At 43.6% G+C, this 22,523-nt stretch overlaps 1 protein-coding gene across 1 annotated transcript in view; it reads left to right on the top strand.

The window, feature by feature from the left end:
* The window catches only part of BARX2 (BARX homeobox 2), a 31,876-nt gene extending 10,312 nt beyond the window's left edge, over positions 1-21,564 (top strand). The window contains exons 2-4 of the mRNA XM_062508503.1: positions 17,736-18,033; positions 20,462-20,546; positions 21,310-21,564. Of these exons, the coding sequence (XP_062364487.1) occupies positions 17,736-18,033; positions 20,462-20,546; positions 21,310-21,564 (638 nt within the window). The remainder of the gene's footprint in view (positions 1-17,735; positions 18,034-20,461; positions 20,547-21,309) is intronic.
* Positions 21,565-22,523: the final 959 nt, after the last annotated feature.

The following is a 22,523-nucleotide window of genomic DNA, read 5'->3' as shown; positions in this document are numbered from 1 at the left end:
TTAAATTATGTTAAAACGAAAGCATTTATGAAATTCCAACTGATTTGATTTTATTTGTGCAGCCCTATTAAAAGCCTTTTTCTTGTGGCTGCGACAGAGACCTCTTTGGAATGCTTAATCCCCAGAGCACCTGGCTGTTGTGAAGAGATGTCACAGCCATTGATAATGTAGATGAATTTGTCCATCACAGACTTGCTGCTGAAGTGATTGCATCAGAAGAGGCAGCAAAGATGACTGAAAAGAGATTGTATAAATCCTGCTGCTGTTTCATCTAATTGTCAAGATTTAGAGAGCTTACTTGTGTAAGTATCAGCTCATAAATTAATGAAACTTCTACATGAGCTAATCACAAAACTGGAATGGTTATGGGTATTCATCTGTTTCTCAGCTGAACAAAGTACAGCACCCAAAATATTATTTAAAAAGAAATAATCTCCATGATAAAATGGTGGATTTATAAATAAGTTCAAATATGGTGGTGTTTTCACAAAATTGGGCAGATAATATTTTAAATCATTATTATCTTTTAAATTATGATTCACAGGTTTCCCTTAAGACAATTTAGGTATTTTTTATACATTCTGAATTGATTATTTTCATTCTGTTCTCAGAACTTTTCCTCCTTGTCCATTTTCCAGCAGAGTCAGGGAGCAGCTCTGATTGCAGACGTAGGATTTCCTGGCTTGCATTTGTCTGACTGTCCTGGGAGTTCAGAGCTCCACATCCCAACTGCCATCCCATCAAATCCTTGGGTTATGGCAGGCTGTGCAGACAGCAAGGGATGTCTGTTCACTGGGATCATTCCCATCTCTGGGTGAACTAAATTTGTCTCTGCACAGACGATCTCCCAGTCCATGCCAAGTGCTGAAAGTACTTCTGCAGGTGTGGGATCAGTCTGGCTTGGTTTCTGTCTTTGTAGCAGTTGTGCTGAAATGAAAGATAGGGCCTCATCCTGGTTTTAAAAGCATGACATCACTTTGGCTCTGTGAGAGGATCTGTGAGGAGGATGGAGGTGCTGGACATGTGTGGAAATAGAAAAGATGGATTTGACTGTGTGCCCAGCTGGCATGGGAGTGCTGGAATGTCTTATTGCTGCGTACTTGGCTCCATGGAGTAGGCTTTGGTCTGGAAAACTCAGTTTGGCAAATAGCTTCCTTTTCTTTTGTGCTATCACAGTTTTGGTAATTGTTTTGGCCTTTTTGTTTTCCTTGTTTTCTTTTAATAGCAAGATCAATTAATAGCTTTCACTGTCACATTCTACAGAGCTGGCAACTATGAAATAGAAATTTGGCCGTTGATTTGGCCATTGGAGAAGGGGAAAAATTATACCCACCCAGCAGCTTTAATCAGGAAAAAGGGACAGAACTGTGATAAACGTTAATGTATGACTTCAGTGGCACATACTCAACCATGGATTCTTCGCTGTCACTGAGCAAAACCACTGCCATGAGAGCAATGAAACCCTTTGATGGCAACCGGTGACTCTCTGGCTTTAATATGTTTGAAAAAGCGGATTTCTGTGATTCAGGCCTTATTTCTCCCTTTTCAATATTAGCACAATTAGTCATGATGCAACTTGTAAAAATGCATTAACATCAGTTGTCAGCTTTTTAAAACCTGAGCATTGCTGTTCCCTCCTCACAGACGCTGCTCAGCACAGCCTTGGCTCACCACTGAGCTCAGCTTTGGGGGTGCCTTTGAAAAAGCAAACCCATCAGTAAAGCTCTCACCTGCTGGTGGTTTTTTATCTGAGCTTCCATCAAAAAAATAGAATTGGTGCTTTCCTGTAGTAAATTACAGGCTAGAAAGTTCTTTTGGTAGTGAAGGATACTGAGAAGCCTTTCATTCATCACAGTGTCTTGACAGTGACTTTGGTTGAAAAAAACCTTTCCTTTAGAAGAAATACCTTGGAAGAACTCCTGATAGTTCTTCTATTTCTAGGAAGTAGAGCCAATGCTGAATTTCTGAGTACCTCAGGTGTGATTTTGCCCTGTGCAGGGCTTGCAGTTGGACTTGATGATCCTTGCGAGTCTCTTTTAACTCAAGATATTTTGTGATTTTAACTCCTTGCTGATGATTTGCTGGGACGTATCCCAGTCTACTCTGAACCAGTCATGCCTATGAAGCATTCACTGAGTATCTCTTACCTGTGGAGTAAATTATAATGGAATTGCTGCCACCACCCATTGCTGCAATGTTAATTAACTGTACAATCCACCCAGAAGAAAGTTTAGTGTTCATTTCACCAGTACCTGGTGTGTAGCTTTAATATAATTTAAGATGTGGTGGACTATTAATTTGTCTTCTCAAAATGTTTGTTTTCCCCAAAGCCAGTCACTGGGTCATTTGCCCCCAGTAATTGATACCGACATTGGAAATACTTGTCCAGTTGATGACAAACTTAAGTGTTTGATAAATTACCAACTCTGGTTAACCTGGGACCAGGTTACATCTCAGGAGAAAATTTGAATGCACACCTCAGCTAGTTTTTCTCCACAAGAATTTTCTTCATTTGGGTGTTTCACTTGTTACAACTATCAGTAAATAGTGGGGCTTGGGTTTTTTTGCATGCAGCATAGATGTCCAAACACTGCTTTTCTCAGTACCTCTTGATTTTCCTCCTGCCTCCGCTTATTTTCTCCTTGAAGTCAACAGAAGCTTTGGGTGTGTAGAAAAAGGAAAGGAATTGCGTCAGACTGCAAATAAATGACCATTTTCCGCTGAGCATTCATTTATCTGGCAGCTCTGGACACACCATGTTGGGAGCAGGGGTAACTGAGTGGAGTTGGGTTTTGCAGAGCCCAGGGAAGAGGTGAGAGCTTTGCAGGCAGCGCTCTGTGCTTGGGCCATCCCTACTTGGCTTTGTCCTTGAATTCATATATGACATGAAGCCAGCTGAATTACTCATCTTTCCCATTTTTTAAAGAAAAATGGTGGTACATTTCACATTAGTGTCAAGTATTTTAAAATTCTTTGCTAAGAGATGCAAGAGAAGCCCAAAGTTGTATGGTCAGTGTATGCTTAACCGTGTATGTATGACTGTGCTCTTCATGAGTATTAATTAAGTACAAGTAAAATCCTATTGTTTTTTCCCAGCATGGGGAATTCTGTAGGAAGGAAGAGACTTCCCCACAAATCACGTTAAGATAGGTGTTAAGACAAAACTGTATTTTATTACTTTGCAAGAGTTTCAACTCTTTCATCACCATTTTTTATCCATCCTTTGTCTCTTACTGGATTTTTACACTCAGTCCATGCCCTGTAGGGTTCTTCAGTTTGCTCTTTTGCTATCTTCCTTCCCTTATCTCCCCTTGAGTTCTTTGTTCCCTCAGCACAAACTGCACCTGAGAATGTTCGAGTTCAAGTTGAACTTTTGAACCCATGATGTCAGGTTGATTTGGAATTAGGTAAAACCAGTTTGCCCATCCCTCACTGCAAAAGGGTTAATCCTCTAAACTATTGAGAGACAAGGGCAAAGAATTGTGAAAGGAGCCCTGTTTTATAAGCATTTGTATTGCCAGTGCTTGAATTCCCATAATAAGCAGGTTCTGTTGTGATTAATGACTGTGTTTTACATGCTGACGATGGATGATGTGTCTCATTGGAGACACCATTTATTTTTATTCAGGCTCCTCACCCCAGCAGCACCTGGTGGGAGTTGTTTCATTCTTAGCAATTGAATGAAAGGTGACCCACAAAGAGGAGAAAATAATTTAAATTTTCCTTTTCCTTTTCTCCTTTCAATGTGTGAGAAGATAACTCACAAAACTGTTTTTTCATACAGGATTTTTCTTTTCCTTACAAGATCTCATTTTGTTCCCTCCAAATTGCAAACAAGTAGGAATGTGTTGATGTGTTGTCATTCTGAACCTTTATGCATTTGGAAGGGGCAAGCTATTCAAATGCCTTAAACTTTGTTTTCTTAATTTTTTCTTAAATAAAGGACTAAAATAATTTGAAATCTTTAGGTATTTAAGCCAATCTTTAAATCAGATTATAAATTTCTCATTTTGCTGCAGTTTCAGTTGCACTTTTCCCTCTACTTTGTCATTTTGTTTGGGTAAAGGATGTGGTGGTAGAGTGTAGTGGTTGGAATACACAGAGTAGACACAGAACTCACCTTTTTATATCCATATGGATTCAACATCACATCCATCTAATGTCAAGGCTTTAACTTCTGTAGAATGGCTTAAAGTAAGGAGGAAAAACTTTTAAAAGCACTTTTTAATTAATTGGAGAAAATCTATTTCAAAGCAGTGGAATGGAATGCAGCATCCAAGCAAATCTTTCGCAAGCTCTACATAAACTGAAAGTCCTTGGATCTCCTTTCCAGATCATCTGGGATGGGAACAGGGACAGCTATGGGCGTGGCATCAATACTTTAAACAGAGAGGAAAAGATGAGTAGGATTTTTTTAAAAAAAATAAAATTTAAACGATTTTTTCATATGTGGTTCACCAAACGTGAATTAAAGGTCTCAGAATTTAAAAGCTCCCTCAGAACTATCACACCATTGCTGAGCAGAGCAAACCATTTCCTGTGATGGGTCAGCAGCACTGGGTGTTTTCATCAGAGAGCAGTAAATGCCAATAGTTGCCTAAAATGTCTGGACAGCTTAATAACACTCCAGGTGGGATACAGCCCCATTTTCAGACCTTAATGAAAACACTGTCAATGTGAAGATTTTGTCTGTTTACATGTGGAAATGCCACATCTAAGATGTGTTTTATCCCAGTAGTGCCAAATCAGAGTCTGGTAGCAGTGAGATTTGGGAGATACATAAAATATTCCCAGCAAAATTATTTAGATCAGCATAGTTTTAAAATTGGCAGGGATGGCTGATCTTGGGCAGAATGTCTTTCTTGGGTGAGGAGAGCTTTATAAAAATTGAGCTGAAAAAGCTATTTTTGTTGTAAAAGCCACACACTGCAGCTGTGCCTGTTATTGGAGGAGTTCCTGTGGAAATATTGCTGCTTGCACAAGAACAGGACACATGCATTGCTTCAAAATTAACATATATATTAGTGCACATTAAGGAATTTCATAAGCGTGTGACACAAAAGAGAGTTCTCAACACAGTGCTCATGCAATGTATTAATGGGCAATATCTGCAGTGAGCTGGGAGATAGCAACGCATCCACCTCCCCTCATGGCTGCTGTCGGGTCCTTTCCAGATCACATCACTGGTGTGTTTGGTGTTATCACCCTCATTTTACATGTGGGAAAAACAGAAGTCCAGTGGGATCCAGGGGATTGTCTGAGACTGAATATTAAGGCAGTGCCAGGAGTGGAAATACTGTACCTGAGGTCCTCTTTCCCCAAAATCTACACCTATGTGAACAGAACTTTGTTCTTTTGGTACTTTTATGGGACAGAGTAAAGTCAGTGGGAATGTGACAATATTCCCATCAGCCTGGAGCTGTTTCTTATGCTAGTGGGAATTATACACCCACCTACATTTGAAGGGAAGAAAGAGCTGTGTTGTTTTTTACCTGTTTTATAACTGGCATTGGAATGAGATTGTGAAGCCCTAACATCCCTGTGGAACATGGCAACACTGCATTTCCCAGTGGCAGGGGCTCTGGGGAACTTGGAGGAGAATCCATGAGAGATGGAACCAGAGGGTGGTGTTAACCACAGCTTTGACTTCAAATCTTAGAATGAGGGAGGATCCCTAAATTTCCCACCTTGGTCACTAAATCAGAGCATTTCCAGAGCATTTAGTTTGTAGGTCTGGATTGGAGCTGTTTGCATCAATTGTCCTTCTAAAATTTCTGCCCATAAGGGCGTTAATTCACAATTAAGGCTGAATTTGAGCACTACAGAAACCTAATTCTATCAATTTTGATTAATTAGGGCCTTATCTCCACCCAGAGTCTAATTTAAATTTGTCTGGAGATGTGTAAACAGTGTTTCCTTGGCTGACTTCCTATCAGAACAGAAAAAATCACACAGACTAATGTTGGACATGAGTGAGGGTTTGCATTTGGAGATCATAGAATCATGTAATTCCAGGATGGTTTGGGCTGTAATCTCATCCAGTTTCAGCCAGGGACACCTTCTGCTATCCCAAGTTGCTCTGAACCCCATCCAACCTGGCTTAGGACACTTCCAGGGAAGGGGCTGCCTCAGTTCCTCTGAGCAGGAGGTCAGGACAGCTGGAGCTCACCTGCTGGAATCTGGCTCATCCTTCTGTCAGGGGTGTGGTATGGACAGCCTGGTATCCAGGAAAATCTTGTTATCACTTTTCTGGCACATACCTAGTTTCATGTCTATAAAGCACTTTGCAACTCTGAGGCTGACCTTTTTCTCATGGAACTGTTTATTCTGGCTTGTCCATCTGGGGACTGCCCATCAACTTTTCATCTTATTTTTTGAGATTAGATGAATTTCTGTAAGACTGAAACTCACTTTGTGTTTCAGCTGAAAAACCCCAATATGCCACTGACCCTGGAATGAACCTGCTGGGTTTTGGCTCCCATCTATCAGTTTGCTGGGAGACTGAGGTATAACTGGTGGGAACATCCACCTCCTCATATCCATATGGGACACACATGGCTGCACGTAGAGGTGGAGATGGAGCCATGACTGATGGTTCTTGCAACATCTTCAGCTCATGATGACTTTATGTAATACAGAGCGTCCTTTAGTCAAGGAAGCTGCTTTGGGAATGAAGTTGCCAGGACTGATTTTTATGTTGTAGAATGGTTGGCACTGAAAAGTTTCTGTAACCTGGAAATCCAGCTGCGTATTTTTCCCCCTCCAAAAAGTGAAAGCTTAGTTGTCCTCAATTCATTCTCTTTCAGTTAAGAGTGGATCTATGAGGTGACATGGGTGTGCCGTTATTTGATGTGAAGAGGACAAAAATAGCTATGTCCTGTGCTTATGGAAGCTGTGACACAGTCAGCTTATCCAAACAAAAAGATCAGGTTTGGGGGAAATCCTCTTCCAGGGTGCTCTAGATTCTGTTAACAGGGTTTCAGCTTCCTGGAATAACACTGGGATATCCATTATGCTCAGCTTTGTTCCCTGTGCATCGCTCTTCCTTACCCAGTCACAAGAGCTGGGTTAAGACCACTGATCTAATTGGCAGCCACAAAGGACAGGCAGGCTGTGAACAAAACCTGCTCGTATATCATTCGCATCCCTCTAAATTGCATTGTTTGTGCAGCTGTTCAGCCAAATGGTCCAGAGAGTTTATTTTTGTCCTTAGAGGAAATAGAGATAGGTTTTCTCTGTGTTAGGGAAGATGCAAAATCAAAGAATCATATATGCAGCTCAGAGAGACCAAGCTCTCTGCTAAATGTGTCCTGATGGGGGCAAAATTATTAATAAAGCCACCCTTGAGATTATAAGCCACAGCTATAAGAGGCAGAGGCTTTGCCAAGATGTGACAGGTCCATTTCAGGTTATCACTGGCACTTGCTGAAGTCCCCCTTTCATTTCACCATGGAGGAAAAGAGCGGGATGTCTGTGTATTTGAAACGTTGATCCACTATTCTCCTGAGAAGGAAAAAGTGTTTTCTAAAAGATCCATCAGGCAAAATTTACACAGTCTGGTGTTGAGAAACAATTGCACTCTCTTTCTAACCATGTGTCACTCAGCAGCATGTTTTAGAGCCTTGGGGCAGGAAGAGGTAGTGATATTTATGGCCAGCTTTGTGCTGGAGCTCACACAAGGGTGGGCTTGAGAAACCTGAAGAGTGCTTTTGTGTGCACAGCCAGTCAGCTGGCCAAGGCTGGTGTTTGCTTATGGATGCTGTGATAATAATTAACAGAGCAGGAAGTCAGGGACTGATTGGTTTATGCATCCATGGCACTGTGTATTTGAACTTGGCTAGAAACTGTGAAATCCTGAGTGAAGGCAGAATAATTTGTCAGATGTGTGAGGATATCAGAATGGCCATAATGTGTGTGCCCAAGGTCCATATAGACTCAAAACTTGGGCAGTGGCCAGAGAGAGATGCTCAGGGAGCAGAACAGAGCACAGGACAGGACTTATCCTTCTATCAAACTCCACCCTCTCAGGTAGGATGGGCTCCATCCAGCTGGACGTTTCTCTATCAAAGTCCAAATCTTGCTCCTTGACAGAGGAATCAATCTGGCATCTCCCAGTGTCCCATGATGTCTGGTCATATCTGTCTTTGGTAGACTGTTGCAACTTAAGCTGAGACACCCTGAGAGTTCTGGCGTCTTAGTGCTGTGCGCCCCCTCCATCCCCAATAGCCAAGACCACAAACTTCCTTTAAATCCACCCCTTACAGCTGTTCCATTCTCTCATCCTTTGGCTGCTCCACATGTGAAGTCTGGGTCCAGTGAGTGATGAGCTCTAGTGCTGAGCCTTCTCCTTAGTGATGGAGGGAATTCTTGGCTGAGGTATTTAACATGATTAAGTATTTAGTGATTGAGTATTTAACTGAGTTAAAAAGAAAGCATTTCAAGCTAAAGTTGGTTTAGTGGACCCAAAGTGTCTCTTTGGTGCAGATCTGGGAAGGGAGCTAGCAGATTGTATCCCAGAACTTCCCTGCACTGCCTGAGTGTTGTTGTCTATGGAGATGTGCAGCTGTTTATTTCCCTGGGATTGATGTGGCCTGAGTTTAGAACTTCCTCTGAATCCAAGCAATAAGGGTCTGGAATGGAGGTTCACTTCTGAACCTGCCTTCCCTTGGGAACTGTTTGAAGTCATGATGGCCTTGGGCCCATGTATCCAATAAATATTAAGGCAGATCTGCTTGTGTACAGAGCATCTCCTTTCCCACTAAGTAGGATTTAAAGGAATCATCAGGTAAAGATAAGGAATCCCAGACAGAGTCCCTTTTGTGTAGTCTTAGGCAATGAGCAGGACCTCTCTGACCCATGCTCAGTTTGGCTGGAGGGGTCAGGTTTGACTCAAGGGGGGCCCCCATCAAAAAGGCAGGTTGCCATTTGAGTAAGTGAAGCAGAATAATTCAAAGTACAGAAGTGGTTTCTGTTCTGGTTCATTCTCTCTGATGAAGCCACAGTGCCATTACGTTTGCCACAAAGGATTTCTTGAGTGCTGGCCAAATAGATTCTTTAAATGCTTATTTAAAACAAAGTAAATCTTCTTTATATACAAATTTTCCTCTTCACTGAGGATCTGACAAGGTCCTGGCACACTCCTCTGCTTGACTGATCGCCTGGAAGAAAGGCTGCTCTGTGCAGGGACGGCAGCCTTTAGCACCAGGCATTGCTGGCTTGTGTCCTTCCAGCAGTTGGGAATGAACTCGGCAGCTGAGCACTGTTATCCCAGGATATCCCAGTGATCACCCCAGGACAGCACAGCCAGGCCTTTCCACTCCAGATTCAAGTTGCATTTCCATCTCCTCCCCCCTTATGGCCCTGATCAAAGACAGTTTGTCAGAATGGTGATCTCCAGCCCTGGCAGAGGATCCCTGGTTCCATCCTTCAGGGATCTGGTATTCCTGGAGACACTGCTGCTCTAGGTGAGTTTTGGAATGTGTTTTTAAGATGGGTAATTGCCCAACATTCAGCCCTGTCCAAGGCAAGATGTACCACATCTGCCTGTGGTAGCAGGGAGTGAGGCAGGTCTTGTTCAGGGAGGCTCTCAGGCTTCTCAGCTGTTCAAGACCAATTACTTACTGTGTGCAGGGCTTTAAACACACAAAAAAGCGCAATATGAATATCAAATGTCATTAATAAGTAAGGATTCATTATTTTTCTGTTGGTTTTTGTGGAGGCCTGCAGCATGCACACCTTGCATCATTTGAACTTACTAATTGCTGTTGTTATTGAGAAGTTATACAGCAATATGTTGATAAATTGCTAATGCGGACAAACTTATAATGGAAAATCTGGATCCTACAGCTTCAAGAGCTGAGAAAATTTCCCCTGTGGCTTTGAAATTGGGCTGAACTCAGCCACAGCTTCTAGTGTCCTACACCACAGGGAACAGAACCTGGAGCTGTGTCCAGCTCCAGTCATCCCTGGGGAGTTGTACTGGAATTTGTAGAGTGGGAGATGCTTTGGGCAGGAGCATCTTTTAAGTCAACCTCCACCAACATCAGTGGTTTTGTTTGTAACAGATTTAGCTGAAAACCTGTTCTCCCCAGAAAAGTGATTGAAGAGAAAAGAGACTGTTGTCTTACGGAAGGTTAAACATGACTCCTGGATGAGCCCAGGTTTTCTCCCGCCTGAAAATCTGAGGTCAAAAACTGCCATTTGATCAGATGCCAATTTTTTCTCCCATTCCCATTTGGCTCATACAGAGGTGTAGACTCCTGAAGAATTAGCTTTCTGTCAGAATGCCTAAAAAAGGATCAGATCACTTCAGCTGTGCTAAAATTAGCTGCACTAATTTTAATTTTTTTGTTTTGTCTCTTTTTTTCTTTTTGTGGGCACATGTCGATGAAATCCTGGCTCCACTGAAGCTGATGGGCAACTTGCTATGGACATCAGTTAGGTCTGGATTTTTCTACAATGAAGAGAAGTCATTTGCTACACTTCTTGCTATGTTGCTGTTTTTAATGTTTGCAAGACTCATGGTTATTGTCAGACTAATAGGGTTCATTGAAGAGGCAAAAGAATCTAGTGTGAATGTACCTGCAGTCTTTGGTTGAGGAGCAATTAAATTTTACTCCAAGGAACCTCACTGGTGCTATTTTAGAGCACCGGTAGTGTCTGTTTTTGTTCCAGCTCTGCACTTAAGATTTCAGAGTTGATTGCTCTGCTTTTCTGTAGCTTCCATGACACAATTCCTATAGAAATGTTGTCTCTCTGAATTTGGGCTGAATCTTGAGATTATTTTTGGAAGCTCTCAAAAATCTCCCAGAAGTGCCCTTAACCTCTGCTCTTGTGCAGAGACTTTAGCTCTAGCTTAGCTTCAACTGATTTCCACATGTAAAGAAAGAGAGCAAGTAGAAAAAGCAACCAAACCACAGACAATTCCCCTCTCCCTAAACAGGGCTAGCTGTCACTGATCTTTGAGGTGCTGGAGAAGAAGAATGGCAACAAAGAGCATTTTCAAATACTCCCAGTTCTGGGATTCCCATTTAATATGTAATAGTCACAGAAAAATCTGCTTATAGAGCTGAGCTGTGGCACGTGTAAAGGCTCAGAGGATTAACTGCAGGTATTCCAGCTCTTCCAATACTAAAAGAGGTATAGGATATGTAAAATAGTCTCTGAGGGTTGTCTTACCGAAAGACTGAAAAGGATGAGAAGAGAATCAATGCCTGAACTGGTTGATACAAAGGGTTTCTGACAAATTACCTGTCTCCACCTTTCTGGCCAAGCTTTGTTTGAGAGGGGTGCTAAGAACATCTAATTCCATACTTAGGTACCACCTCTTAGTTCAATTGCCTTGCTCAGAGACAGTTTTGGGAGGTTTTGTTGCTGTGTCTGGTCTTCCCACTCTGAAGGACCATCTGTGCCAGTGTGTGTTCCAAGGGCTGTTCCATGCAAGTATATGGACTCACAGCTGGGAAGTGCCAAGCTGTCAGCACAGTGATCACAACCTCATTAGCCCACCTCTGCCCAGGCCATAATTGGCTCAGAAGCAGCCATCCCCTGGCATGGCTCAGCTGCTTGCCATTCTGGAGATAGCAGAGGGATCTGTTCCCACCATGCTGCATAGCAGAAACATCACCCAGGTAATTTTTTTAACTTGGGATTCAAGTGCTCAGTGGGCCAGGCACCTTGGAAAGGGCTGGATCAAGGAAGTCTGAGAGACCCGGCAATTCCCCTTTCCTAAGCACTTGTTCCTGAGAGCATGTGAATTTTTCTGGTATATGCACAGCCTGTTGCTGTCCTTCCCTTTCCTCTTGCCTTTATGTCCGTATCAGGGTGCTTGGTGGAGCACAGTGTTGGTCTTGGGAAGAACCTGATGCCTTCTAATAGTTAATAAGAAAGTGTCTCCCATGTCTGAGGAACTTCTCAGTGCCTAAGCCTAGTACAGATGGAGCAGAAAATATTTAAATCTGATGTCATCAAAGATAAGGTTTAACCTGAGTGCAAGAATTGCTTTCCTGCTTTCAGTGGGGCTCCTAATGCACAAGAGAGGTGCTGCAGGTCCATGTGCTGCCTGAGGAAGCTCAGCAGAGGAACAGAGCCCTTGTACAAGGATAAGGTTTTGTCTCTGGTCAGCTTTTGACGGGTCTGGCAACCATAAGGCGAAGTCCCACTCTGACTGAGGGGACATTGTGTGTCCTGCAGCACACACTGGGTACCTGGCTGTTGTCTTTAAGCACTTGGCTCCTGGGCCACGCTGAGTTCCTGGATTGTACTGGGTCCCTGCTCAGCTCTGGGTGTGGTGGTAAAGTCTAGCTGAGATCCATGGAATTGGTATGGTTGGAAAATCTCTGCTTTTTGGGATCTATGGTAGAAAAAGTCAATGCAATGCCCTCCCCACTAAAGAAACTGTGTGTGGCTCAATTAATTCTCAACATTTCTGTGCTTCTTCTGTTTCCATTTCTTCACTCAGGGTTTGCTTATTCCTGTCAAGAGACTGCCTGCTCTTTCAGCAAAATCCAGCTCTTTCCCAAATGAACTCAGCTCCTTGCTTCCTTTTATTTTGACACTCAGGAGATGAGAGATTTATAGACCTTCTTGAGTCGTAAATTCATTTTCTTTTATTATTTACCTTTCGCTGCAGCCCATTCTGAGTGAGATTCATTCTGCCTCTGAGCAGGGTTGACCTGCCAAGAGGAGCTGATCCATAAATCTTTCTTTCCTTTTTCTTTCTTGCTTTCCAAAACAGCATTTGGAGACTGAGTTTGCCTGGGAGGAAAACTGTTCTTCCATTGCCGGCAGTCAAACCATGCAACTAATTAGTGCTTTCCCTTTTCTCTTCCTTCTGTTCTGTGTCTACTGGGGTTGAAGTTAAGCCAGGGAGGACGGGGGTGGTGGGGGTGGTAAATAAGGGGAAAATATTTGTTTCAAGTATTTATTTTTAATTACAACTTCTGCAAGGTGATCTGGTGCAGTGGTGGTGTATCCACTGTGTCTTAGGTAGTGGTCAGAAGAAGTTTAAAAGAAGTTTATTAGAAACGTCCCAGAAGATGAGTGTAGATAGGTTCAGGTTGGTCTTCTTGATGTAACATCTTGTTGCTGCTGCTGAAAAGGAAAACAAATGACAAAAAATACGTGGATTCATCAAACCATGATGTATTTTTGCAGAAATATCTGACATATAATTAGCAAACAGGAGTCCAGGGGTCTCCCAGACCTGTCTGGCTTGAGTGAGCCCATTCATGCCAAGGTGATGTGGGCAGTGCTTACTGCACATCTCTTATTCACTGTACAGTGGCTGCCAATGCAGATTTAAATAGCAAAGCAAAATGTTTTCAGATCATAGAAAATGCTCTCCAGTGTCTATTTTATTTTTAGCCCTTGGTTAATTTTGGTATAGAGTGGCCAGATGTTTGTTTTGTGGGGTAGACAGAAATAAGAGCTTTCTTGTTGCTTGCTTAAAAAAAACTAAAGGAAAAAAATCTGTTGTTTAAGCAGCTCTCCTTCAGTTGTGCATGGTATGAAGTGTGGGATTATACTTATTCTTCCCAAGTACTTGAGAAGTATTCAGCAGCAGAGTGAGCCCAAGAATACCCTAGGCTTTGGGGTGAATAAGATGATTCTAGTAGATAAAACTGGAACTTTTCTGTAGCAAACCACATAGTAAGAGACCATGGTCCCTGTGAGCAGCAGTGAGACCTCCTGAGTCCTAAACCACTGGTGGTTTCACCACTGGAGCGTGGGGCCTCTTGACAGTTTTAGATGGAAATAGTAAAATGCTTTAGGTGTATTTCTAGGGTAGCAAATTCCTCATTTTCTTGTTTATGTGGGCAGCTTTTGGGGAGTTTTCATGTATGAAAGAGCAGTGGGTCAGAAAAAGTGCTCACACAACAGTGCAGGTAAGAACATGTTCAGTGGAACCATTGTGAAAGGCAGGTATGGAAAGAAAAGGTTCTTCACTCCCATTCATCCCAGTTTGGGAGACAGAGCATGTCACAACAGTGCTGAGCAGACAAGAGTTTCTTGCCAGCATTTAATTTGTTGCATATTAGGAAATTATTCCATTCTTACAATACCACATACGTCTAGAAGTACCTTTGAACTCTGGGAGATGTGAAGTTTAGATCTCGCCTCAGATTTCGTGGTGTTTGGAAGGCAAGACTTTATCAGGGTGAGAGCTGCACAGATGGTTTAAGGGGAGTCATGATAACAGTGTACCTAGAGACTATGGACTGGCTCAGCTTCAGCTGCTTTGAACTTTGGGAATAACTAAATCCAGAGCAGGACACTGAACTTGGGCTTTTTTTCTCTGGGAACTGAGAGCTGGCTCATGCAATGTAGAGATCAATTATTTCTGGTTTGCTCTACGTGCAAGGGCCTACTAAAGCATTGCACCCTTTATGACCTGTAACTTTCCACAAAAAATATCTGCAGCCTTGACCCCCCTGTCTTTTCTAGATGCTATCCTTATTCCTTACTCCATGCCAACAACCATCCTGTGTCCTCACCAGGCTGAGGGTGCAAAGCTGAGCAGTCTTGTATAAGATGGGCTGATCATGATGTTTTCATTATTTTTCTATGGTTTCTGAAAGCAACTGTTGGTGTCAAACCATAAGCAAAGGTTACGCTGACAAGCACAAATGGTAAACAAATGCACAACACTTAGTGTCAACAGCCTCACAGATCTGTTCAGCACCTGGAACTCCAATCAGCTTGGCAGTTTGAGCCACTACTTGCACAGAAGTAGCACCACAGTTTCAGAAGGCCATAAATAAATTTGTATCCTGACGTGGGCACCAAAAATAAGCATGTGCTGAGCTTTTTTAACTGTTTGACCAGTGCACAGCTGCTGGCTGCTGAGCATTTTGGAAAATGTATCCCTTCATTCAGGTGCTTAGCACTTGAAAACCCAGACTCAAACAACTCTGGTGTCATCTGCTTCTCTAATAACCACTGTTGTACACTACAAAAATAGCCAAGGCCTTGCTGTTGATCTTGAAAAGCAGTTCCTTTAATCTTAGTCTTACCCGACTATTAGAAAATAACCTGAAGAGACTTTTCTCTGTTTGATGAAGGCAGATCTTAAGCTTTGAGGACACTTCTTCCCTACCTTCAAGCACTTCCACATTCTGCTGCCATGTCATACAGGAAAGCAAATATCCTCGGTTGCTCTGATTTCAAATAACTTTGCTGACCTCCCTTGAAGAGAGTTCCTTGTAAAAATCCTTTCATCCAGAGGTATCAGTCGCTTGGAGCCTTGCAGGGGTTTCTGAGCTCTGGTGATTTATTATTCATGAGTAATTTTGTGCTTTATGGAGAGCCCTACTGGAAATATATGGAGGTAAAAAAGTACTGATTAATCAGTGATCTGGTGCCAAAAGCTACCCATGGTCAAGGACAGGAATGGGCTCTAGGATAAGGTTTGGAGGATGAACCTGTAGGGAATTCTGTGATGGGCAGGGTTAAACCAGGACCCCATATGGAATAAGGGGATGCAATAAGTGGAATAAGGGGATGCAATAAGACTGGACCCACTCCTTTCTGGAGTAAGCTTAAGCTTAAGTGTCGTTATCCAGAATAGGGTAGAACTGGAATCTGAGAAGCCTCTTGGAACCTGAGTGACCAAGAGCAGTTATGTACTGGGGCTGTGTCCCAGAACTGCTGCAAATGAAGACATCAACACGTGATGTCCTCATGAATCTCCTGGCACACCCAGGAACACCTCTCTCATGGTGGAGGTGGCATCAGTGTTCCTGCATAGGACTCTAGAAATGGAGAGACGCTTTGAGGAGGCAAGAGGGGATGATTTTTGGGAAAATTTGGCTGAAAGAGAAGAAATCATCTGTTCTATGGGTGGGTCAGCAAGTTTTTGTTATCACACAGTGTCAGAAATGAACAGTGGTGGGTTGACAAGGAGGACATAGGCTATGGGAGCAGCATGTGTTTTACCTTCTGTGTAGCTGGGTGGTGTCAGAGGGTGCATAAATACCAGCACAGATCTAGTGTGTAAAGCAAAGGACAGAGGTGTAAAACAAAGGACTGTGGTGTAAAGAAAAGGACAGCACACTCTGTCCTAATTTATGATCTTTGAACAGCCACTGAAATTGTAAATCAAGGCAGAATTTCCACCAGGTTATTCAGTGATGCTGTCGATCAGCACAGTCTTCAGCTGGAAAACATCCCCAGAAAGAAAAGGTAGATAAAGCCTGGCACAAGCTAAAGGTTGGCTTGGCAATCCTGATCTCATCTCTCAAGTGCTTCCTTGGTAGTTTAAGTGGAAAGCTTTACATTTAATGGAAATATTTTGATTTTACTGTTGCAGTGGTAGGGAGGAGAAAGCAAGACTGAAGCCCCAGTCTGCCTAAACCCTAGTCAGTAGTCACAGCCATCCTTATATCCCAGTCTGCTGGGATTTAGGCTTTTGACAATAGTTTCCCAAGATTGCTGTGTAAGTGGCTAGATTTTGCACAACTTCCTGTGGTTGAGGAGAGAAGCAACAATCAACAACCTGTGATGTTCTTTGATGTACCCAGCTCACCTAGGACTGGGGAATACAGGTCATCAGCAGGCCAGGCTGGCAACTCCTTTATTTCACTGTGTGGAGTTACTTACCCCAACACACTCACTGAGGTCTAGAGATCATTATTTTCGTTAGAGGTGATTCATGTGAAGGGTTTCACAATCGAACCTGCTGGTGTAATACGTTCATTTCCACAGTCCCACTTATCTAAAGATCTCAGAAAACTTTGTGTGCGTTAAATTTTAATCCATGTTTTACCACCAGTGATGTAGGTAAGGAAGATTGTTTCCATCTTGCAAATGAGGTAAAATAAGGTACAGAGCAATAAAGTGACTTACCCAAGACTCTGCAGGTTGTATATTTTACTGTGAGATTAGGTTTCCCATATGTAGCTCAATTTCTCTGCCCAAACTTTAAAGGAACATTTGATTTCCTGGGGCTAAGGCTGAGCAGGAATTTGCTATAGCTGCAAATCAGAAGGCCTGACGTGGATCAGAACTTCCTCTAGTGTTTGGGAATGTTTGGATTTGTCATCCCAGAACAGTCCTGACCTGAAAAGATTGGAGCAGAACTGTTTGTTTGTTTTTTGTTTTTTTCTAGTGCTGGTATCAACTGGTTGGTGTAAGATGCAGAGTTCAGTCAGTGAAGAACTCTAGGGATCTACTCATCCTCATCTTCCTGCATGGTCAGCAGGATCACTGTGAGCAATGGAGGATGAGAGTGGCCCTGATGCAGTTGCCTATTAGGGGATGGAATGAGTTCTGAACTGGACTCTGCTGTCTGTTACCTGCAAGGGAAGGGGAGGTGACTGTCTCAAGTGGACCCTGTCCTGGTTTCCCCAGGGAAACAAAGTTAGGAACAGAATGGGCATGTATTTCATCTTTTACTTGGAATTTAATCTCTTGCGGTAATTAGACAGATTATTTCAATTGTTATAATAGCTCCTACAAAAAAGGAGTTGAAAGGCAGTCCTTCCTTTCCCAGGGTTAGGGTTAGGGTTAGGGTCAGGGTCAGGGTCAGGGTTAGGGTTCCCAAGCCCAAGAAAAGCTGTGCAATTTGGGAGAAAGAACAGGTCCAAAGAAGGGTATATTCTTGCTTGTGATCCTTTGCAAGCAAATGGCAGAGCCAGGAGGGCTATTCCTGTCTCCCTCCTCTCCCCAGCACTCCCATTCCTCAAACACGTCAGCACTGAACTGACCTTCATCCAACTCTGCTTCCTCCCTGCCAGGCTCCCCTTCTCTGCGGGCGTATCCTGTCATCTCCGTCCTCGCCCGGCAGCCACCCGTGCTCCCGCAGCTGCTCCCGGCCGCCGGCAGCTCCCGGCTGCTGCCGGCCCAGCCCTGCCTGGCGGCCGCGGGCACCAAGGGTTCCCCCAGCGAGGCCCAGGGCAGCAGCGAGTCGGAGGCAGAGCAGCCCCCACCACGCTCGAAGAAGCCGCGCCGGAGCAGGACCATCTTCACTGAGATCCAGCTTATGGGCCTGGAGAAGAAATTCCAGAAGCAGAAGTACCTCTCCACCCCCGATAGGTAGGTGGGTTTCTCACACCAGGAATAAGGATGAGCAAAAGGGATGATCCAGCCCTGCTCAGCTGTTCTACACTGAACATTCCCTGGCTGGGGGGTGCTGCCTCTGCATCCACCGAGTTGCCTCTGGCATTGGCCACGCGCAGGCAACCCGATTCAAATTCAAGTCTACTTTTCCTGCGATTAAAGGTGACATGAATAGATCATATCAGTGGAAATGTCAGATGATGATGCACATGCTTGGGAGCAGGTCTCCAGGCTCAGAGATCTCCTCATAGAATAAGGATCTCTGCCTTTCCCTTTCTCCTGCTGCACACTTGAAAAAGGATGGAGCCTGTTTCCCTGTGGGATCTGCTAGTTCATGGCTGTGTGTTCATGGTATTTTCAGCTGCTCCTGAGCTGGCTTTCATCCAGCACCTTGGGCAGCAATACAGTGGGAAGGTGGTGGCCTGTCCATAAGCTTGGAAAACGGAGCCTGGGGTTAAAAGCTGCCTTGCAAAGGCACAGGCAAGTTCTTAGGCACTACTTGGTACAACATGGGCAAACCGGAATAAGAGAGATTTTAGTTTTTATAAAGGCTTTGAATCCTTCTCTGTAAATTTAAATTATGGGCAAATGATCCATACAATTCCTAGGAAGTTTGTAAACCTGAAGAAGGTTTGAGAAGTATTGGTCCCTTCCCTACACAGAGGGCAGTGTCCCAATATTTAAACTGATTCTGAAGATGGCATTTTCTGCTCCTTCTGCCTGTCACTAAATTGCTGCAAGATCAAAATTCCTGGCAGTAGCCAACCTGTCTCATGGAGCTTTGGAGTTCCTGCTGTGCCTGCAGGAACAACTTCACATCACCAGATGGTTGACACTTTGCTGAAGCACTCAAGGCTGGTAATTAATAATTTCATATGATTTTTTCCTTGGCTTCATTGAGGCCGATGAGCAATTCATGCCTATGTACCGCTTCCCCTGTGTATTGTTTCCTTGGGTTTCCAGGCAGTGCTAGTTGCACTGAGATATGTAGCAAGAGATGGCAGCTGGCTGCAGGTAATCCAGGTGTTACCAGACATGTGCATTAAGGCACAAAGGGTTGGCTAAGCTGAGCTTCTCTCTGTCAACTTATGGCTGGAAACGTGGCAAAGCAATGGACTGTGGTCTGTGTTCACTTCTGCAGCTTTTTGCCTGCATAGGAGATTGTAGCTCTGGGATAGCACTTGAAACCCCTGGTTTATCCATAGTGAAGGAGGGCAGTACATCAGGGTAATGACTGACATGTTCTACTCTTAATAGTGATGGAGTCTTAGATACAGAGATGATCTTAGATGATGTAGTGGCAGAACAAGCCTGCAGGTCCAGAGTTAATCCGGAGTGGGGGAGAAGCATGAATTCTTGAGTGTGAGGTGGAGCACAAAGACCTGGTGTGGGGTATGTGGGTGTTTACAAATGTAAATCTGGTTGTCCCAAGGAGCCCAGCTGTAGCAAAGGTTTTATTATTAATAATTTGGCCTTGATAAATGTGTTTCCCCATTCAAAGGCAAGGAGATATTTGCCAAAAAGTCACAGAATGCAGAATACTGTGGAATGTGGCTCTGAGTTGGAGCTGTCCCACCTGCAGGACTTGCATGACTCCAAGGGTCACTTTCCTGGCATGGCTGAGGATTTCCAACTCCAACCCTTGTGCAATTCCATTACAAAGCTGCCAGGTGCATGGTGCTATCACCTGTGGGGAAGGATCAGGAGCTACTCTGAGCCACATTTGCTTCATATCCTAGGCTTTCATATAGAGATAATGAATGGGTTCACATGATCTTCTGTGGGTTGGAGATTTGTGGAGGATGTATCAGGATTAAGGGCTTTCTGCCACATATACCCTACAGCTAAACATACAAAAAATAAATTCACTTAGAAGCTTAAATTGCCTGAATAGCAGAATGTATATGAAATTAATAGATTTAGATGTACTACTAATCCATGAGAAATGGGCAAGTACCATGGTCCCCATTTATAAGGTGGTGAAGGAGAAATCATACAGATCATACTAAGAGTAGCTGATGTTGGGTGTCTGTTCTTACATGTTTGCTTCAGACACCAGTGTTTTTCACAGATGTGATGTACCAATAGCTCCCAACTCATGGACAAACATGGAGCATCAGCAGTTGGAATGCAGCAGGATCATGTTTTGAAGAGGGCAGACAAACCCTGCCACTTCTAGAAAAGAGAGCTTGCAAACACCTGCATCTTCCATAGGAGCATCTGTCTTTGCACCCTGAATTCATGCATTTTGCCACTTTTGTGTGACTGTTCTTGAGAAAACTGATCAGAGAGACACTGCTGAATGCTCTAACACCATTGGACTGCCTAGACCTGGCACTAGACCTGGCACCTGAGCTCCTCTTGGCTTCTGTAAACTCATGTTGTTGTCTGGTTTGTCTCCCAGGCTGGACTTAGCCCAATCCTTGGGACTGACTCAGCTCCAGGTGAAGACATGGTACCAGAACCGTAGGATGAAGTGGAAGAAAATGGTGAGTGGGTCCTTCTAATTTCTGATTAGAACTGATTGCAAAGAACAGATTTGGAAGCTGAACATAGTGGAGTGACTTGTGTCTATTTATACCAAATTTTGTTTTAGCCCTGATCATTTTTCACAGAGATGCTCTCTTTTTTTAGAGTGTTCATACTGCAGCATATGTGGTGGGCTAGAGGGGGCCAAAAGCAGTAGGAGGAGCACAAAGCAAAGGGGTGGAAGAAATGGGAATAGAACTGAGGGAAGAAGCAAAATATCTCCTTCTGCATTTTTGGCATTCATGTGATCTTAGTGCTTCTCGGATTGGTTTTGTACATAGACAAAAAAGACTGTGCTGCTCTATGGAAACAGAGCAGTTTTGAGAGCTGATATCATTCATTTTTGCTTCTCATATCTTCCTTCCCCTTTTTACTTATTCTCATCTTCATGATCCTTTTGCAGTTAAAATTCTTTTTTATAAAGGACAGCCACCCAATAAATGCTGGTAGGAACATGATGTTGTGACATTCTCTAGTGAAGGTGTCCATGTTTTCTGATTTGGGAGAGTAGATGCAGTTCTAGGCTGTTCCTTTGGATGTATGTGGCACCTGCAGAAGCTGCTGTCACTTCTAACAAATTTGGCATTATTTTGGATATAGATCCTTGGTTGGAGTGCCTTGTTGCTGCAGGAATGGTGTGAAGAGAGAGGGAATTAGTCATAGGAACAGGATGTCTGAGACCAGCAGAGTTCAGAACCCTGACAGTTCATCTCTTTGCTCCAGGTGTTGAAGGGTGGACAGGAAGCTCCAACGAAGCCCAAAGGCCGCCCAAAGAAAAACTCCATTCCCACCTCAGAGGAGATCGAAGCAGAGGAGAAAATGAACAGCCAGGCTCAGAGTCAGGCATTGGAGGGATGTCAAGCCTCTGAGGAGCCAAAACTAACAGAGGAGAACCCAGAAGAAGTCCTGTTGGAGACAGAGAAGTGTCCAGAACATATACCAGAGCCTTCCTCAGAGGAGACTACACCATTAAGTTAAAAGGGAGAGAAAGGAGGGGAAAAGAAGAGGCAAAAAAAGAGAAAAGAGAAAAATCAAAATCAAATATATATATGTATATATATATTTAAATATGTATGTAATGGTGTGTGTGTACATATATATATAAATATATATATATGTATGTAGACCTTGTGAATAAGTCTAAGGATTGGTCACTTTGTGCCTTTGGGAATCAGCCATCGTAGGCCAGGTGGAACAAAGACATCCCTTGGGAGTGGTGCCAGCCTGTTCCTCTGGCAGGTGCCTGAGCCTTACTGCAGAGAGGCCTGGGACATGTTTCCAGGGAAAACCACACCGAGAACCCCAAGACAGCTCCTTGAGAATCCTAGGGCTGTCCCAGACAGTGAGGGGCAGGTGTGTGGCTGTGTTGGATGGTCAGTGTGTTCCCTTGGCTTCATCCTTGCCCTGTGTTGTGCCAGTGGACAAAAAGCTTGGCCTGGGCTCAGATCAGGGGTAGCTGAGGAATGGGAACTGTGACAGCACCATTTCGTCATGTAACCAGCACTTAATTCTGTTAGGGATGGGCCCGACTTAAACAATTTTAGGAAACGGTTCAGATCCCCAGGTTTGCTTTGGCCCACTTAAGATAAAAGCTTCCGAAGGGAGAGCCATACTTGGGTCAGCTCCGATTGCCTCTCCTTGGGTGGTTTGGGTGCTGTGTCTGTGAATTTGTGGTGATGTGGGATAAAACTTGGAATGAGATGAGCATTTGGATATAGGTCTGCTCCAAAAGCTTTTGGGTACTTGGATCTGGGACTTTTGCTTTGGGCCCACTTCTAATTTTTGTCGGGATTTTTAAAATGAACTGTTAAATGTTTTCAGGGTTTGGGGAAAATGATGGATTTCCAAAGATGCTGCAGGAAGTTGGCATTTGTTTAAGATGTGTGCCAAGAAAAGATGTGCATCATGTTTCATAGAGTCTTGTTATGGGTGCATTT

Source organism: Cinclus cinclus, chromosome 25, assembly GCF_963662255.1.
Source record: "Cinclus cinclus chromosome 25, bCinCin1.1, whole genome shotgun sequence".
In the NCBI taxonomy this organism is placed as follows: domain Eukaryota; kingdom Metazoa; phylum Chordata; class Aves; order Passeriformes; family Cinclidae; genus Cinclus; species Cinclus cinclus.
The sequence above is the reverse complement of the archived record's forward strand: the minus strand, read 5'-3'. Positions and strand labels throughout refer to the sequence as shown.